Below are 12,968 nucleotides of genomic sequence, written 5' to 3'. Positions count from 1 at the left end.
ACCTCTTCTGAAGGATATTTTTGCTGAACATAGAATTCTAGGTCAACAGGTCTTTCTTCTATCTGCACTTTAAAGATGTCAAGCCAAGGTCTCCAACTTGCAGTTTGAGAAAAGAACTACACAGTCATTCTCTGTATGGAACGTGTCTTTTTCTCCAGCTGCTTTAGTTTTCTCTGGTTTTCAATAATTTGATTATGATGTACCTTAGTGAGGTTTTCTTTGCTACTCTGCTTGTTGGATTTCTTGGATCTGTGGGTTTATAGTTTCCATCAATTGGGAAAATTTTCAAACACTATTTTTCACATTGTTTTTGTCTCCCTCCCTGATTTCTGGGTCTCCAAACAAACAGAAGACTGGATATTACCCCACAGGGGCTGAGGCACAGCCGTGGTTTTTTCGCTTTGTGCTTTAGTGAGCTTCACATTCGCTGAGCCTTAGTTCCGCAGTGACCAGTCTGCTGTAATTCCATCCATTCCTCCTCATCTGGCTAGTGACCAGAGGTACTCAAACAGCGGCAGCGACATTCAACAACACATCTTACACATACTTGAATTCTTGGTATAAATGTATTAACCACAAATAAAACATTTAAGGATTATTAATTTAGAAATGTGTAAATATTTTTTTCAATACTTTATTATGTCTATAAAATTAGTTTTTGTATATATACATATAAATCTAAGATTAGAAATTATACTGAATATGACACCAACAATTGTGGTGGTGTAGCTTTTTGACTTTGAGCTCTTTTGGAGAAGGTGATGACAATCTTTGGAAATGCTTTATTATATCATGCCAATATACTACAAGGAGTATTTCAAGACAGTACCACAGTAATCCACAGACTGCATTAAATGAAGATCACCTGATCCAAAAGTTTTTCTTCCTTAGCTTTTCACGGCAATTGCTAACAGTCCAATAAGCTGATTTTTCTGAGAAAGATTATTCTAATAACTTTGGGTGTTCAATCCGTGCAATGGTCCAGTCAGGCTTTACTCCTTGTGTAAACTCCCTCTGAAATCTGAGAAAAAAATTACAAATAATGTGAATCTTACATCAGTCCAAATACCTCTTGAATAACTATATAATTTGCAAGTATACATTAGAGGCAGTTTTTAGCAACATGCTAATAGTTAATGGTAAATAAAAATCAAAACCAAAAAGGAGTTTAATCTACCAATTCAATCACAAAATATATCCTCATAAAATGAGAAGTACATGCTCAGCTAAAATGAGTATTTTTAATGGACTATCTAACTCCAACATCTGCCAGTCCTTGATAGAAACTTAGATATTATTCTGTTGTTAAATACTAGCTATAATATGCCTAATATGAAGAGAAATACACTGGACTATGGGGATGCAAACAGCACTTCAGTGGAATTTGGTTTATATACATTAGATTGATCTTGAAAATAACAGTATTTATGAGCTGCCCATGATCTAAGTAGGGAATATCAGAAGAACTGAAAGTTGGTGTTGATTATAGTGCTCTTTAATTACATATGATGTCTTAAAAAAGAGACAACTTGGTAGATTTAAATGAGTACTTAAATATATAGACTATTTTTGATAATTACAAATAAAGCAAGATTCAAAAAAGACAAAAAGCACATTTCTTTCAAGAAAAATGAAAAAAAATGAGGCTATAATTCCCTTTTACCTTAGTGAAACAATATACTTTCTTTCTCTGGTCATTTTTGGGATTTGTTATTTTAAAGGAAATTTGTACAACTTTGGTCACATAATAACATTCTCTTTTAAATAAATGTTAAATTATGTCTCCACTAACTTGCTTGATATGTTCACTGTTCCAAATTTTATTAGCAAAAAAATACACTGTAGTGTCTTTTTAAATTAATTTGCTAACCTCCTACTAGACAGTACCTCCTTAAGGGCAGGAGCCCTTCAATTTCGTATCTGAACCCACACCAGAGCACTTGGTAATCAGATGTCAATAAATGTCTAATGAATGGATGGTCCACGTGCCTATTATGGCAGATTTTATTTTCCAGAGATGGCCATAGGCCTATGTCCCATCCCATGTGCTCTTCTGCAATGTGACCGTGCTGTTACCCCATCAAGAGGTGGAGTCGCTCCATGCCCTTTCAGCTCTGCAGGTCCTGGGACTGTGCTGACCAGCAAACCATGGCAGAAATGGTGTTGTTGGGGGCTGGCCCTGTGGCTGAGTGGTTAAGTTCGTGCGCTCCGCTGCAGGCAGCCCAGTGTTTCGTTGGTTAGAATCCTGGGTGCGGACATGGCACTGCTCATCAGACCACGCTGAGGCGCGTCCCACATGCCACAACTAGAAGGACCCACAACGAAGAATATACAACTATGTACCGGGGGGCTTTGGGGAGAAAAAGGAAAAAAATAAAATCTTTAAAAAAAAAAAAGAAATGGTGTTGCTCCAGTCCTGGGCATAGCCCTTTACTCGTCTAGCATCTTCTGTCTTCTGCCTCTTGGAAGCCAACCACCATGTGAAACCTGTGACTAGCCTGAGACTACCACAAGCCCAAGCAACGAAGAGAGGCCTTGGAGAATGAGACGTTACATGAAGAAGCCAAGGAGCACCAAGGTGCCTTCGTGGAAAGGAATCCTCCAGCCTCTGCAGCCCCGGGCGATGCCAGGTGAAGCAGCAAAAACCCCACGGCTGAGCCTCTCCAAATTCCTCAGCAGTAAAACAGCAGGCAGAATAAACAGCTGTCTGGAACTACTGAGTTTTGGAGTGGTTTGTAACGCAGCAATAGACAGCTGAAACATCGTTTCATTAAACTCAGCAATATTACCTCTTTCTAATTTCTGAACACTCCTGTTTCATGGCCAGTATGTCTTTATGACTTCCTCTCTTCATAAATAAGTTGTCAAATTTCAATCCTTTTCTTCCTAAAGCTCCCTTTAGTTTTCATACCTTCATACTACTTTCCATTTTCTGGAGAAAGGAAACAATGAACTGTGGTTAGACTTACTCGTAGCTTGCACTAAGAAGTTGTTTAGTTTCCACGTTCTGATCCCCCAACTTAACCTGGAACACACTGGCTCCACTTATCGTTTCACTGGGGATGCTGGCACTGGTTAGATACCAAAAGCACATCAGGATGTTAACAAACTTCCTTCCTTAGAGAAAAAACACACACACACATACAAATACAAATCACAATAATCTATCATCCACATATCCAAAATGGAATCAGAAGTTGGCAGTAGTTACACAGTGTTACAGATCAAATTGTGTGCTGATTCTAGCCTAACCTAAGATACCTGTACTGATACCTTTCTATTTTCAGAAAATTCTCTTAAGAGTTTATGACCTATTTGCCTCTTCTCTGCATCGCAGTAATCATAGCTACTATTTACTGAGCATGTACTATTTACGGAGTGTACTACATGGATTACTTTCAATTTGTGGCATTTTCTAAAATTATAATAACAGATATCTGTGGTCAATCCAAATATGAGGGGGAAAAACACATTTCTTGTTGCTAAATAATTAACTTTACCCCAACTGCCAGAAAGAAGACAGCCTTCCATTCCCCGCTAATTCACTTTGCTATGACCGGTGATTATGACAAAGTCCTGTGTAAAAATCAGGGGGTGACCATGGTGCTGAGACGCAATTTGAAATATTAGGGGAGAAGAAAATATTTATCACTAAGAACTTTTTTTACATTAAAGTTCTATAAATATCCACTTGTACCAACAAAACCCCACCATTCCATGATTATCCCCTAGTTTAGCTTCTCTGGACAATACTGGTTCATTTACAGTTGACTCTGCTCCAGTTACCTTTCTCATCGTAGTAGATGGAGATGTCTCCTGTGGACGTGTACACGATTTCATCGATGTCAGCAGCAAGGGCATTCTTATGGTTGTCAGGTAGGGACGTCACCTTTTCTTTCAACACATGTAGCACCTGAGTTTGCAAAAAGCAAACCATAATTCACCTATTGAGTTTATGAAAGCTTTCAAAATTGGAATGAATTTTTCTGAACCTATTTTTAAATTTACTATCATATTTATTCATCTTCAAAAGCAATGATGAAAGGCATCTAATTATTCAACTAGATAATTCCTAACAGAACATTCAATATAAGAACAACTGAAAGACATATTTCCTTACTTATGCCTTAAGTACCAAGTCATTCTATGCTTTTATATGACCCAAAGCACCCAAACAGAAAGACACAGGGACTCTACTTTGGCTGATGGTGCACACACTATTTTTAAGCATAAATGAGAACAATGTACATAATTTTATTGCAAGAGAATAATACATTTATTTTTAAAGGAAAATTAAAAGTATACTTTACCTCTTTGGCCACAAATTCTTCCAATAGATCGAATTTACATTGTGACAGCAACTTGGACACATGAGCAAAAGCCTTAAAAAAATAGTGAGGGGGTAGATGTTGATTACTGTTTCAAAATACCATACAATGTATAATGCTCACACTTCAACGGCTAAGTCTAACAGAGACTCTTTTAGGAGAAAGGCCATAAACAACAGCAAACACTAATATATCAACGTTAGGCACGACTCCTTCAAAGTTGGTTGGCTTTTCTTTTCTCATACAGCCTTCCCCAATATATAGTAGTAAGTGAGCAGACTGCTAATTATGTATCTACCCTCAGGACGTGGGAAAAGAGGTTGCGGTATACACACTAGATCCTCGATAAAAATCCTCCTCTATATTTCCTCTTAAAATAGTGAAGTAATCAACCACCCTCACTGTTCGTGACCCCCTCTTGATCACGCAGACAGCAGGGGGAAGCAGCACAGTCCAGACCACATGGGGTGTCTGAAGATCTGGGGTGCAGTCTGAATCTCATTAAGACAGGTAAGGCAGGGGCCAGCCTGGTGGCATAGTGGTTAGGTTCATGGGCTCTGCTTCAGTGGCCCAGGGTTCCTGGGTTCAGATCCTGGGCGTGAACCTACACACCACTCATCAAGCCACACTGTGGCAGCATCCCACATACAAAATAGAGGAAGACTGGCATGGATGTTAGCTCAGGGCTAATTTTCCTCACCAAAATAAATAAATAAATAAATAAAGATAGGTAAGACAGGTTGGGAAGGTGGGAGAAGAGACAGTGAGTTTACAGTCTAATACAGTGGATCCAAACTTGAAGTATGAGGTCCCACTTTAAGTGAGGGGGAACCAACTGCAATCCCCCACATTCCCAGGAGTGAGAAATGAAACTGTGCATAGACTCTACCTGTTTTCAAGGAACTGTCAGTCTACCTGAGGAGGGAGGCAAGTAAACCGGGAAGTGCGAGGATTATGACGGGGGTAATGTATCCGAAGGCCCTCCAGGCCCAGTTCAACTCACCCCATCTCTTATCAACAGAGTGATTAAGAATTATCTTTCAGAAAAACTGCAAAGTCACATAGCTAGAGTATGTGTAAAGGAAGAATTCATGACCTGAAATGACCCGGGAACTAAAGATTCTCCTCCCCATGGAACCCAAGGACGAGGATGTGACTGGAACTTGAAAGTCAGACTCTTATTAGAAGCGAGGGGTCCTTCATTCAGGAAGATCCGGTGTTAAAATTCCTTCCCCACCCTGTCATAAATGTGTAAACCTTACCGTAAATGCTTGAAGCCCAAAACCTGTCCCACGAGCATTTCCGCAGGCCAGCCTGTTCTCCCTAACCTCTTAAATTTCACCCCAAATCCTGAATCGGAGAGAGAGCTCTGAGGGCACATGCCCCCTGTCTCCCTGCAGATCCATCTTGCAGAATAAAAGCTGATTTCCCCCCTAAAGGCTGATGCCACAATTAATTGGCTTGTTTATGTGCATTGGGCAGACAACCTCAGTTCCATGCGGTAAGAGTAAGAAGAGGATGATTTGAGAGCTTACAGAAGAGCCACTTAAGCCAATCTGGGAAGATCAGAGGGGGCTTCCTAAAGAAAGTAACTTCTAAGATGAAATCTGAAGGACCGGCAGCAGAAAGGATGCGCAGGAATGCCTGACGGACAATACCACATAATTGTTATGGGCTGGATTTTATCCCCCCTAAATTCCCATGTTGAAGCCCTAACTCCCAGTACTTCAGAAGTGACTATATTTGGAGACAGGGCCTTTAAAGAGGTGAATAAGTTACAATGAGGCCATGAAGGTAGGCCCTACTCCAAGCTGGCTGGCATCTTTATAATAGGCAATCTGGATACACAAAGACACACCGGGAGCACATGCACACAGAGAGAAAAAAAAAACGAGTGAGGACGCAGCAAGAAGGCAGCCAACTGCAAGCTAAGGAGAGGCCTCTGAAGAAACCAAACCTGCCAAAAGCTTGATCTTGACTTCTAGCTTCCAGAACTATGAAAAAATTAAGTTCTGTGGTTTAAGCCACCCAGACTGTGGTATTTTGTTAAGGCAGCCCTAGCAAACTAGGACAATAACGGAGTGGAATTTTGAGAAAATGCATACATCCAAATGGATTCAAGAACCTCCTGCAAACACTTAGGAGGCCCTCGGGTTCAGGGACACTGTATTCTTTAGTAAGCCTTCATTTGTGGAAGATGGGTGCTATTTGGGCAAAAGAAACAACGACCATAACCATCATGTTGAAACCCAACCATTAGACTCTAGTTTGCGTGGCCAAGGAGAACCACACATGAGCAAATGATTCCATAAGGTAATAATGAACCATTAAGAGGCTGCCCGGATAAGGCTTTGATGACACAGGAGTGACTAACCTAAAGAGGCTTCTAAGAAATAGCCCTCTTTTCATAGCATAGGCTAAAATGTGCAAGCAAGATACAGGAAAAATAGCATATGACTGATGTGGTTTCATGGCAGTTAAGAGGGAAATATATGCACAAATCAGTGGTGTGCTACTGTGATATAATAAGAAATACATATTTAGTCTTCATTCTGGTTCCTGGCACAGAGCTCCTAAAACTTCTAAAACTTCCCGAGTGAAATGGGTGAGAGGCATGTCTATTGTTATTCAAAATAAGACCCTTTCTGAGTTTAGGCTAATGAAGTGACTCTTGAAAGACGGGGGTCGGTTGTCAGAGGAACTAACCATGTGATTAGAGCACTGAAACTCAGGGCCCTAGCTCCACACTCCCAGGGAGGGGAGATGAGCTGGGGATTAGGTAGTTACCAGTGACCAGTGATTTAATCAATCATGCCTACAGAATGGAACTGCCATAAAAACCCTAAACAAAGGGCTTTGGAGAGCTTCTGGTTGGTGAACACATGGAGGTGTGGGCGAGTGCTGTGCCCGGAGAGGGCATGGAAGCTCCACACTCGTTCCTGCATATCTTGCCCTACCCATCTCTTCCCTCTGGCTGTTCCTGAGGGGTATCCTTTACCAGAAACCGAAACAGCAGGTAAAGTTCTTTCCTGAGTTCTACAAGCCATTCTAGCAAATCATGGAACCCGAGGAAAGGGGATGTGGGAACCCCTAATTTACAGCTGGTTGGTCAAAAGCATGGGTGGCCTGGACTTGAGACCGGTGTCTGACGTTGGGACAGTCTTGTGGGAGTGAGCCCTTAACCCGTGTGGTCTGCATTAACAGAGTCAGAGCTGCTGTGAGCTGCCCTGATAATGCCTTGATGCCACAGGAGTGTCTAACCTAAACAGGCTTCTAGGAAATAACCCTCTTTTTTCAAAAAGGTCAAAATGTGCAAGCATGATATACGGAAACACACAGTATATGATTAACATGGTCTGTTGACAGTAACAGGGAAGACGTCACGTCCTATGTGTGTATCAGTGGAAAACAGGGTCTGTGGAGCTAACACAGCTGGTTATGGCTTGTACGGCACTGAATCACCTACTCCCCTGGCTCACATGATGAATAAAAACTTGCCTTGATTGTACTTAACCATCCTGATTTCCGGTGACTCTGGAGGACTAAGACTGCTTGCAGAGTGGGTCACAGGACAGTGCCCCTCAGCACTCGCTAGCTATGCATCCTTAAGCCAATCGTTTCACCTTTCTGGAACTTGGTTTTATGATCTGTAAAGGAGGATTAGACTAGAATGATGAGGTCCAAGGTGCCTTTTTGTTTTCATGTTCTATGATTAAAGAAAGACAAATCTTAATGAACATGATCCAGTTGATAAGTTGATAGTCACAGCCCAAGATATCTTGCTGGGGGTTAGCCTAAGGAGAAACGGCAAGTGAGCCCATGACAGCAGACAAACTAGCTAATGTTTCTGCACCAGATTACTCCCAAGCCCTAGAATTATACGCATGCATGGGAAGGTACAGGTGCATCATGAGATCTAGTAGGGAGGTTTTCTGACCATGTCCTTATAAATCTTAGGTGTTGAAAAACTGATTTGCTTGATCTGAATGGCATGTTAAGCAACCAATGTTTTAAGGGAATTACTAAATATTTGCCATGGATGACTCAACATTCTTTTTGGAAATCAGAATGGTTAAATGTGCAAAAATGGACTTAGATGAGGCAAAACTGTATAAAGACGGGCTGATGAAGGGGTGGAGATATTACTTAACAGCAAGGAGAGGGGCTTAAAATAAGTAACAGCTGGAGGACCTCTAGGATCAGTGAGTGACTAAAAAGTGTCCCAAGCTCCTCTATGTGTTCAGAGGAAATATAGGGACCAAGGCCTGATTCCTGCCCAGGTGGGGAGAGGATTTCCATTCCTTACTGACACATAAATGAGCTGGTACAGTCAAATATGTCTGTCACCAATGAGCTCACATGTCACCAGTGGACATTGTGGAGAACAGGAGGATAATGCTAATTTACGTACACAGGGACAAAAAATTTTGACAACTGACATGAGCAGAGGTTTACCCCTCAGGATGCTATTAATCCAGGTTGCCCTTTGCTTTTTAACTTTTTTATAAAGCAGTGAAGAATTGACTCAGGGAAGCAGGAAGCAGGAAGCAGGAGTTAACATGGACACTGATTATATAAAGTTGAAAACTAATTTATAACTCACAGGTCATATAAGTAAATATAGATGGCTTTGGTTACAGAAATCATCTGAAATAAATTAGGAGTAAAAATACCAATACTCGCCTACAATCAATATTGTACAATGATTACACTGATGTCACAATTTTAAAGTATATGGTGGTATGAACTGGGAAATAAACTGGATCTCTACTATTTATCAGTAGTTCCGAAATGTTTGGAAATAACAAACTCTAAGAGATTCAAAAGAAAGTTATAGATGGACTTTCATCCTAGAAAAATGCATGTACACACAAACTCTGCGAATAATTTGGGGACCCAAAGTGACTGTTATGAGGCAAGAGCTTAAAGGCAGGGTATCATTAGCCGCTCAAAGAGGGACATAAGCGTCGGGGTCCGGGCTCTGAATCACCAAAGGCTATTTCTCAGTGTGCAGAGTGCTGTGCACTTCTCAGCGACCAGGTTGTCTCAATAAATTCTTAGAAAGGGGAAAACTGTTCATGCTAGGTTATTCTTTAAAGACTACGATGGGCAGGGTCGTGTGGTGTTGGAGAAAAGGGCAACAGAGCTCTGTGAAATAGCTGACAAGAAGTTCTGTCTTTCTACTCAAACTGACATCATAGCACTTTGGAAGAGTTATCTCATTCACCCTTCAACACCATCTTATCCCCTCACTCATTCATTCAACGAACATTTACGGAGTGCCTACTACGTGCCAGGCAGGCATTGTCTTCTTCATTTTACAGAAAATCACATCCAGAAAAGATAAAGCCATGTAGCTTTTAAGTAGCAGAAACGGGCTTTGAATCCATTTTTTCCTGATTCAAAACCTGTAGTGAGTGGAAAAGGTAACGGGGGAATTCCCGGGGTCGTATTCGAACCCCTCCTCCTCGGCGACGGTGCAGACACACCCCGAAGCGTAATGTAAGTCAAAAGGCGGCCGGCTCACCCCGCACGGTCCGGGGTAGCCCTCCCCAGTGAGCACTTGGGCGTGAAAGAGCGGAACGCAGGAGCGGCGACAGGGCACCCCAGGGAAAGGAACACACCTGCTTCGCTCCCTCCGAGAACTCTGCGATGCTGAACTCCCGGTCGAAATAGGCCCAGATAAGGAAGGCGTAAATTCGAGTCCGCACCCAATTGATGGGGTTGGAGAAGCCCAGGACGATCATCTTGGTCTTCTGGCGCGGCTGCGGCCGCTCCTCGGTGCTGTAGCTGCGCCGGGGGCACGCGGGGAGCACGGAGAGCGCCGCGGCGCGTCCCTGAGCCCAGAGCGGGGGAGGCCGGGGTCGCCGGGCAGACAGCGCCCAGGCCGCCGGGGCCCCAGGGCCGCGAGGAGACGGGGCCGCGCCCGAGCCCAGGAGGCGACGGCAGCAGCAGCAAAGTCCAGCCGCACCCGGAGGCCGGGGTCGGGCCGCCCCGCCGGGCACAGGCCGAGAGAGCAGCAACCGGGGCAGCAGCCGAACGGCGAGCGCCATCTTTATGACCTTTTACCCCTGTGCCGGCCTGTGCTGCCCCGAAAGATAGTCGGTGGGAAACCGCCTCAGCGGGGTTCGGAGAGAGAGCCTGGAGATTAAAGCTGGCCCCTTGCTGCCACCTCCGATGAGTCATCCCCATTCCTGTTTTCCAGCACACAGCCCGCGCAGAGGCCCTGGGGCCCCCGGCCCAGCGCTCGGAACCCGCCGCTCTCGCGAGTCTGCCGGCTTCGCGGACCTTTTCTCTCTGGGCCGTGTTTCCAGGCGGATCGCGCGCTAAGGGACACATTAGGGCCGAGTTTCGCGGGACTTTAAAGAGGACGGGCGGGAGCCGCCATGGCCGGGCCGCGCCTCCCGGTGCCTCGGCTCGCCGGCGTTTCGCAGGAGCAGTTCATGCAGCAGTTCTACCCGCAGGTGAGGCCCTCGCGCCGGGGGCACCGCGGGAAGCCAAGGAGGGCCCGTCCCTACCACGTGGGCGGCTCCGAGGTGGTTTCCTGCGGCCCAGGGCGTGCGGAGGAGGGGCGCGCGGCCCGAGAGGGCCGGGTGGCCCTGCGGCCGAGGGCGGGGTGCTGGGGCGTGAGGATCGGCACGTCCGTCACGCTTTCCCGAGAGAACAGCTCCACGTTCCCGGGGGTAGGATGGCCGCGGGGCTGAGGGCGAGAGACGTTGTGCCTGTAAGCACGGCTCGCTGCGGAGAGCGGATTTGTGGGAGCCCTCCTTCGAGGCTTCTGCCGTTTCCGTGGCAACGAAGGAAGCTTTTTCCACCGGCGTCCCCCGCACCCCCGCCTGGCCTCCCCGTCTTGCCTCGGGTTTCCTAAGGTTTAGAGGAGGTTTCGCGGCCCCCCTGGTAGCGCAAAGGGCGCCTGCGAGTCTCCTCGAGTCACTGGATTTGGAGGAACAGTTTTTCACTGCGCTGAGCCAGGAGGGGAACAGTGGGAATACCCCAGAAATCTTCCACGAGTCTTGGATTCTGAGTAACCTGAGTTCTAGTTCACACGTGGGAATCTCTTATATGTGTAATTGGAACTTCAGCTCTTTAGAAGAAAACTCAGAGAAAAATATTACGGGGAAAAAGAAGTATTTTTGCTTGCAGTACTTTGGAAGGGAGTCCAGGCTTCAGAAAAACTGAGAATAAAGAGCCCAGTAGATATTTCTTTCTCTCTTTTTTTTTTTTTTTTTTTGGTGTGGAAGATTAGCCCTGAGCTAACATGTATGCCCATCTTCCTTTATTTTAATGTGAGACCCCACCACAGTGTGACTTGAGCGGTGTGTAGGTCCTCACCCTGGATCCACAGCCGTCAACCCAGGGCAGCCGAAGTGGAGTGGGGGAACTCAACCGATAGCCACCTGACTGGCCCTCCCAGCAGATATTTTAAAAGAAAAAGGCCACAAGGTTACGTTAGTCTGCTTATGGTAGAACCGCCCCCCAGCAATTTCACTTGATGTTTACATCTGTAAGAGTGGTCATGGAGCTACCTTTCTGAGCATTACAAAAGTCGGGGATGAAGTTTTTCTTTTAGGAGTTAGAAACCTGCAGAGGATTGGAGCCTTCATTTATTTGGGGGACTAGTGCTGGATGGGTTGTTGCCCCTTCCAGCCCCGACTCAGGACACCTTAGTATAAGATGTTTGCAGGGCAGTGTCGTGAAGATCCACTGAAGGGTGTGAAAGTGCTTTGTAAGAGGCATAACAAGAAATATTTTGTAATTTAATCTTCCCAGACAAGACATAATATGTCAAAAAGAAATTGTCACTAACTTTCATAAAGTGAAAAGTTACCAACAACACTGGTCACAATGTAATAAAACTAGGACTTAATAACAAAATTGCAAAACAAGACCTTTGCTGGGAAACACTAAAGAGAAGCTATGAGAGGGCATAGTCTTAGCAGAATTTTTTTTTGGCAGCTGAGCTAACAACTGTTGCCAATCTTTTTTTTTTTTTCCCTGCTTTTTTCTCCCCAAATCCCCCCAGTATATAGTTGTATATTTTAGTTGTGGGTCCTTCTAGTTGTGGCATGTGGGACGTTGCCTCAGCATGGCCTGATGAGCGGTGCCATGTCCCCGCCCAGGATCTGAACCAGTGAAACCCTGGCCGCCGAAGCGGAGCACGCGAATTTAACCACTCGGCCACTGGGCCGGCCCCGGTATCAGATTTTGAAACGTGTTAATAATCAACAGTGTGGTATAGGTGCATGAATAGACCAGAAGATTAGAAGAGAAAGTCTGGAGATTATATATATATACACACACGTATATATATATATATAGAAGTAAACTATATATGTGTATATATATAGAAATAAATTACCGTTCATAGGGAAATTTAGTATGTGATAAACATGACATTTTAAAAGTCACTGTGGGAAAGATGAACTTTTAAGTAAATGGTGCTGGGACAATTGTATAGTCATTTAGAAAATGATAAAATGAGATTTATGTCTGACACCATACACAAGAGTAATCTCCAAATGGATCAGAGATCTAAATATGGAAAAATGAAACTACACAAGTACTAGAAGAAAACATGGGTAAATTCCCCTACAATCTAGGTCTATGGAAGGGCTTTCTAACTATGACTCAAAATTCAGG

General features: G+C 44.2%; 2 protein-coding genes across 5 annotated transcripts in view; one reads left to right on the top strand and one right to left on the bottom strand.

The window, feature by feature from the left end:
- Positions 1-632: 632 nt before the first annotated feature.
- Positions 633-10,510, bottom strand: MAIP1 (matrix AAA peptidase interacting protein 1). 3 transcript variants are annotated; one of them, XR_006888232.1, is made up of 5 exons: positions 9,953-10,510; positions 4,311-4,382; positions 3,787-3,913; positions 2,970-3,071; positions 633-1,021 (listed from the first exon to the last, which is right to left on the bottom strand). XR_006888232.1 is itself a non-coding variant. In XM_046658623.1 (5 exons), exons 1-5 carry the CDS (start codon positions 10,379-10,381, stop codon positions 943-945), a joined length of 855 nt encoding a protein of 284 aa, XP_046514579.1. In that variant the 5' UTR covers positions 10,382-10,510; the 3' UTR covers positions 633-942. The 3 variants fall into 3 exon arrangements, 1 of the variants encoding a protein (XP_046514579.1); XR_006888233.1 differs by lacking the exon at positions 2,970-3,071 and adding an exon at positions 2,790-2,932; XM_046658623.1 differs by having other exon boundaries at positions 2,970-3,117.
- Positions 10,511-10,564: 54 nt separating this feature from the next.
- TYW5 (tRNA-yW synthesizing protein 5) overlaps positions 10,565-12,968 on the top strand; it is a 28,441-nt gene continuing 26,037 nt past the window's right edge. For both annotated transcript variants that reach the window (XM_046658622.1, XM_046658621.1), the window contains exon 1: positions 10,565-10,792. In XM_046658622.1, the coding sequence (XP_046514578.1) occupies positions 10,715-10,792 (78 nt within the window). In that variant the 5' untranslated portion in view covers positions 10,565-10,714. The remainder of the gene's footprint in view (positions 10,793-12,968) is intronic.

This window comes from Equus quagga, chromosome 4 (assembly GCF_021613505.1).
Source record: "Equus quagga isolate Etosha38 chromosome 4, UCLA_HA_Equagga_1.0, whole genome shotgun sequence".
Lineage (NCBI taxonomy): Eukaryota > Metazoa > Chordata > Mammalia > Perissodactyla > Equidae > Equus > Equus quagga.
The sequence above is the reverse complement of the archived record's forward strand: the minus strand, read 5'-3'. Positions and strand labels throughout refer to the sequence as shown.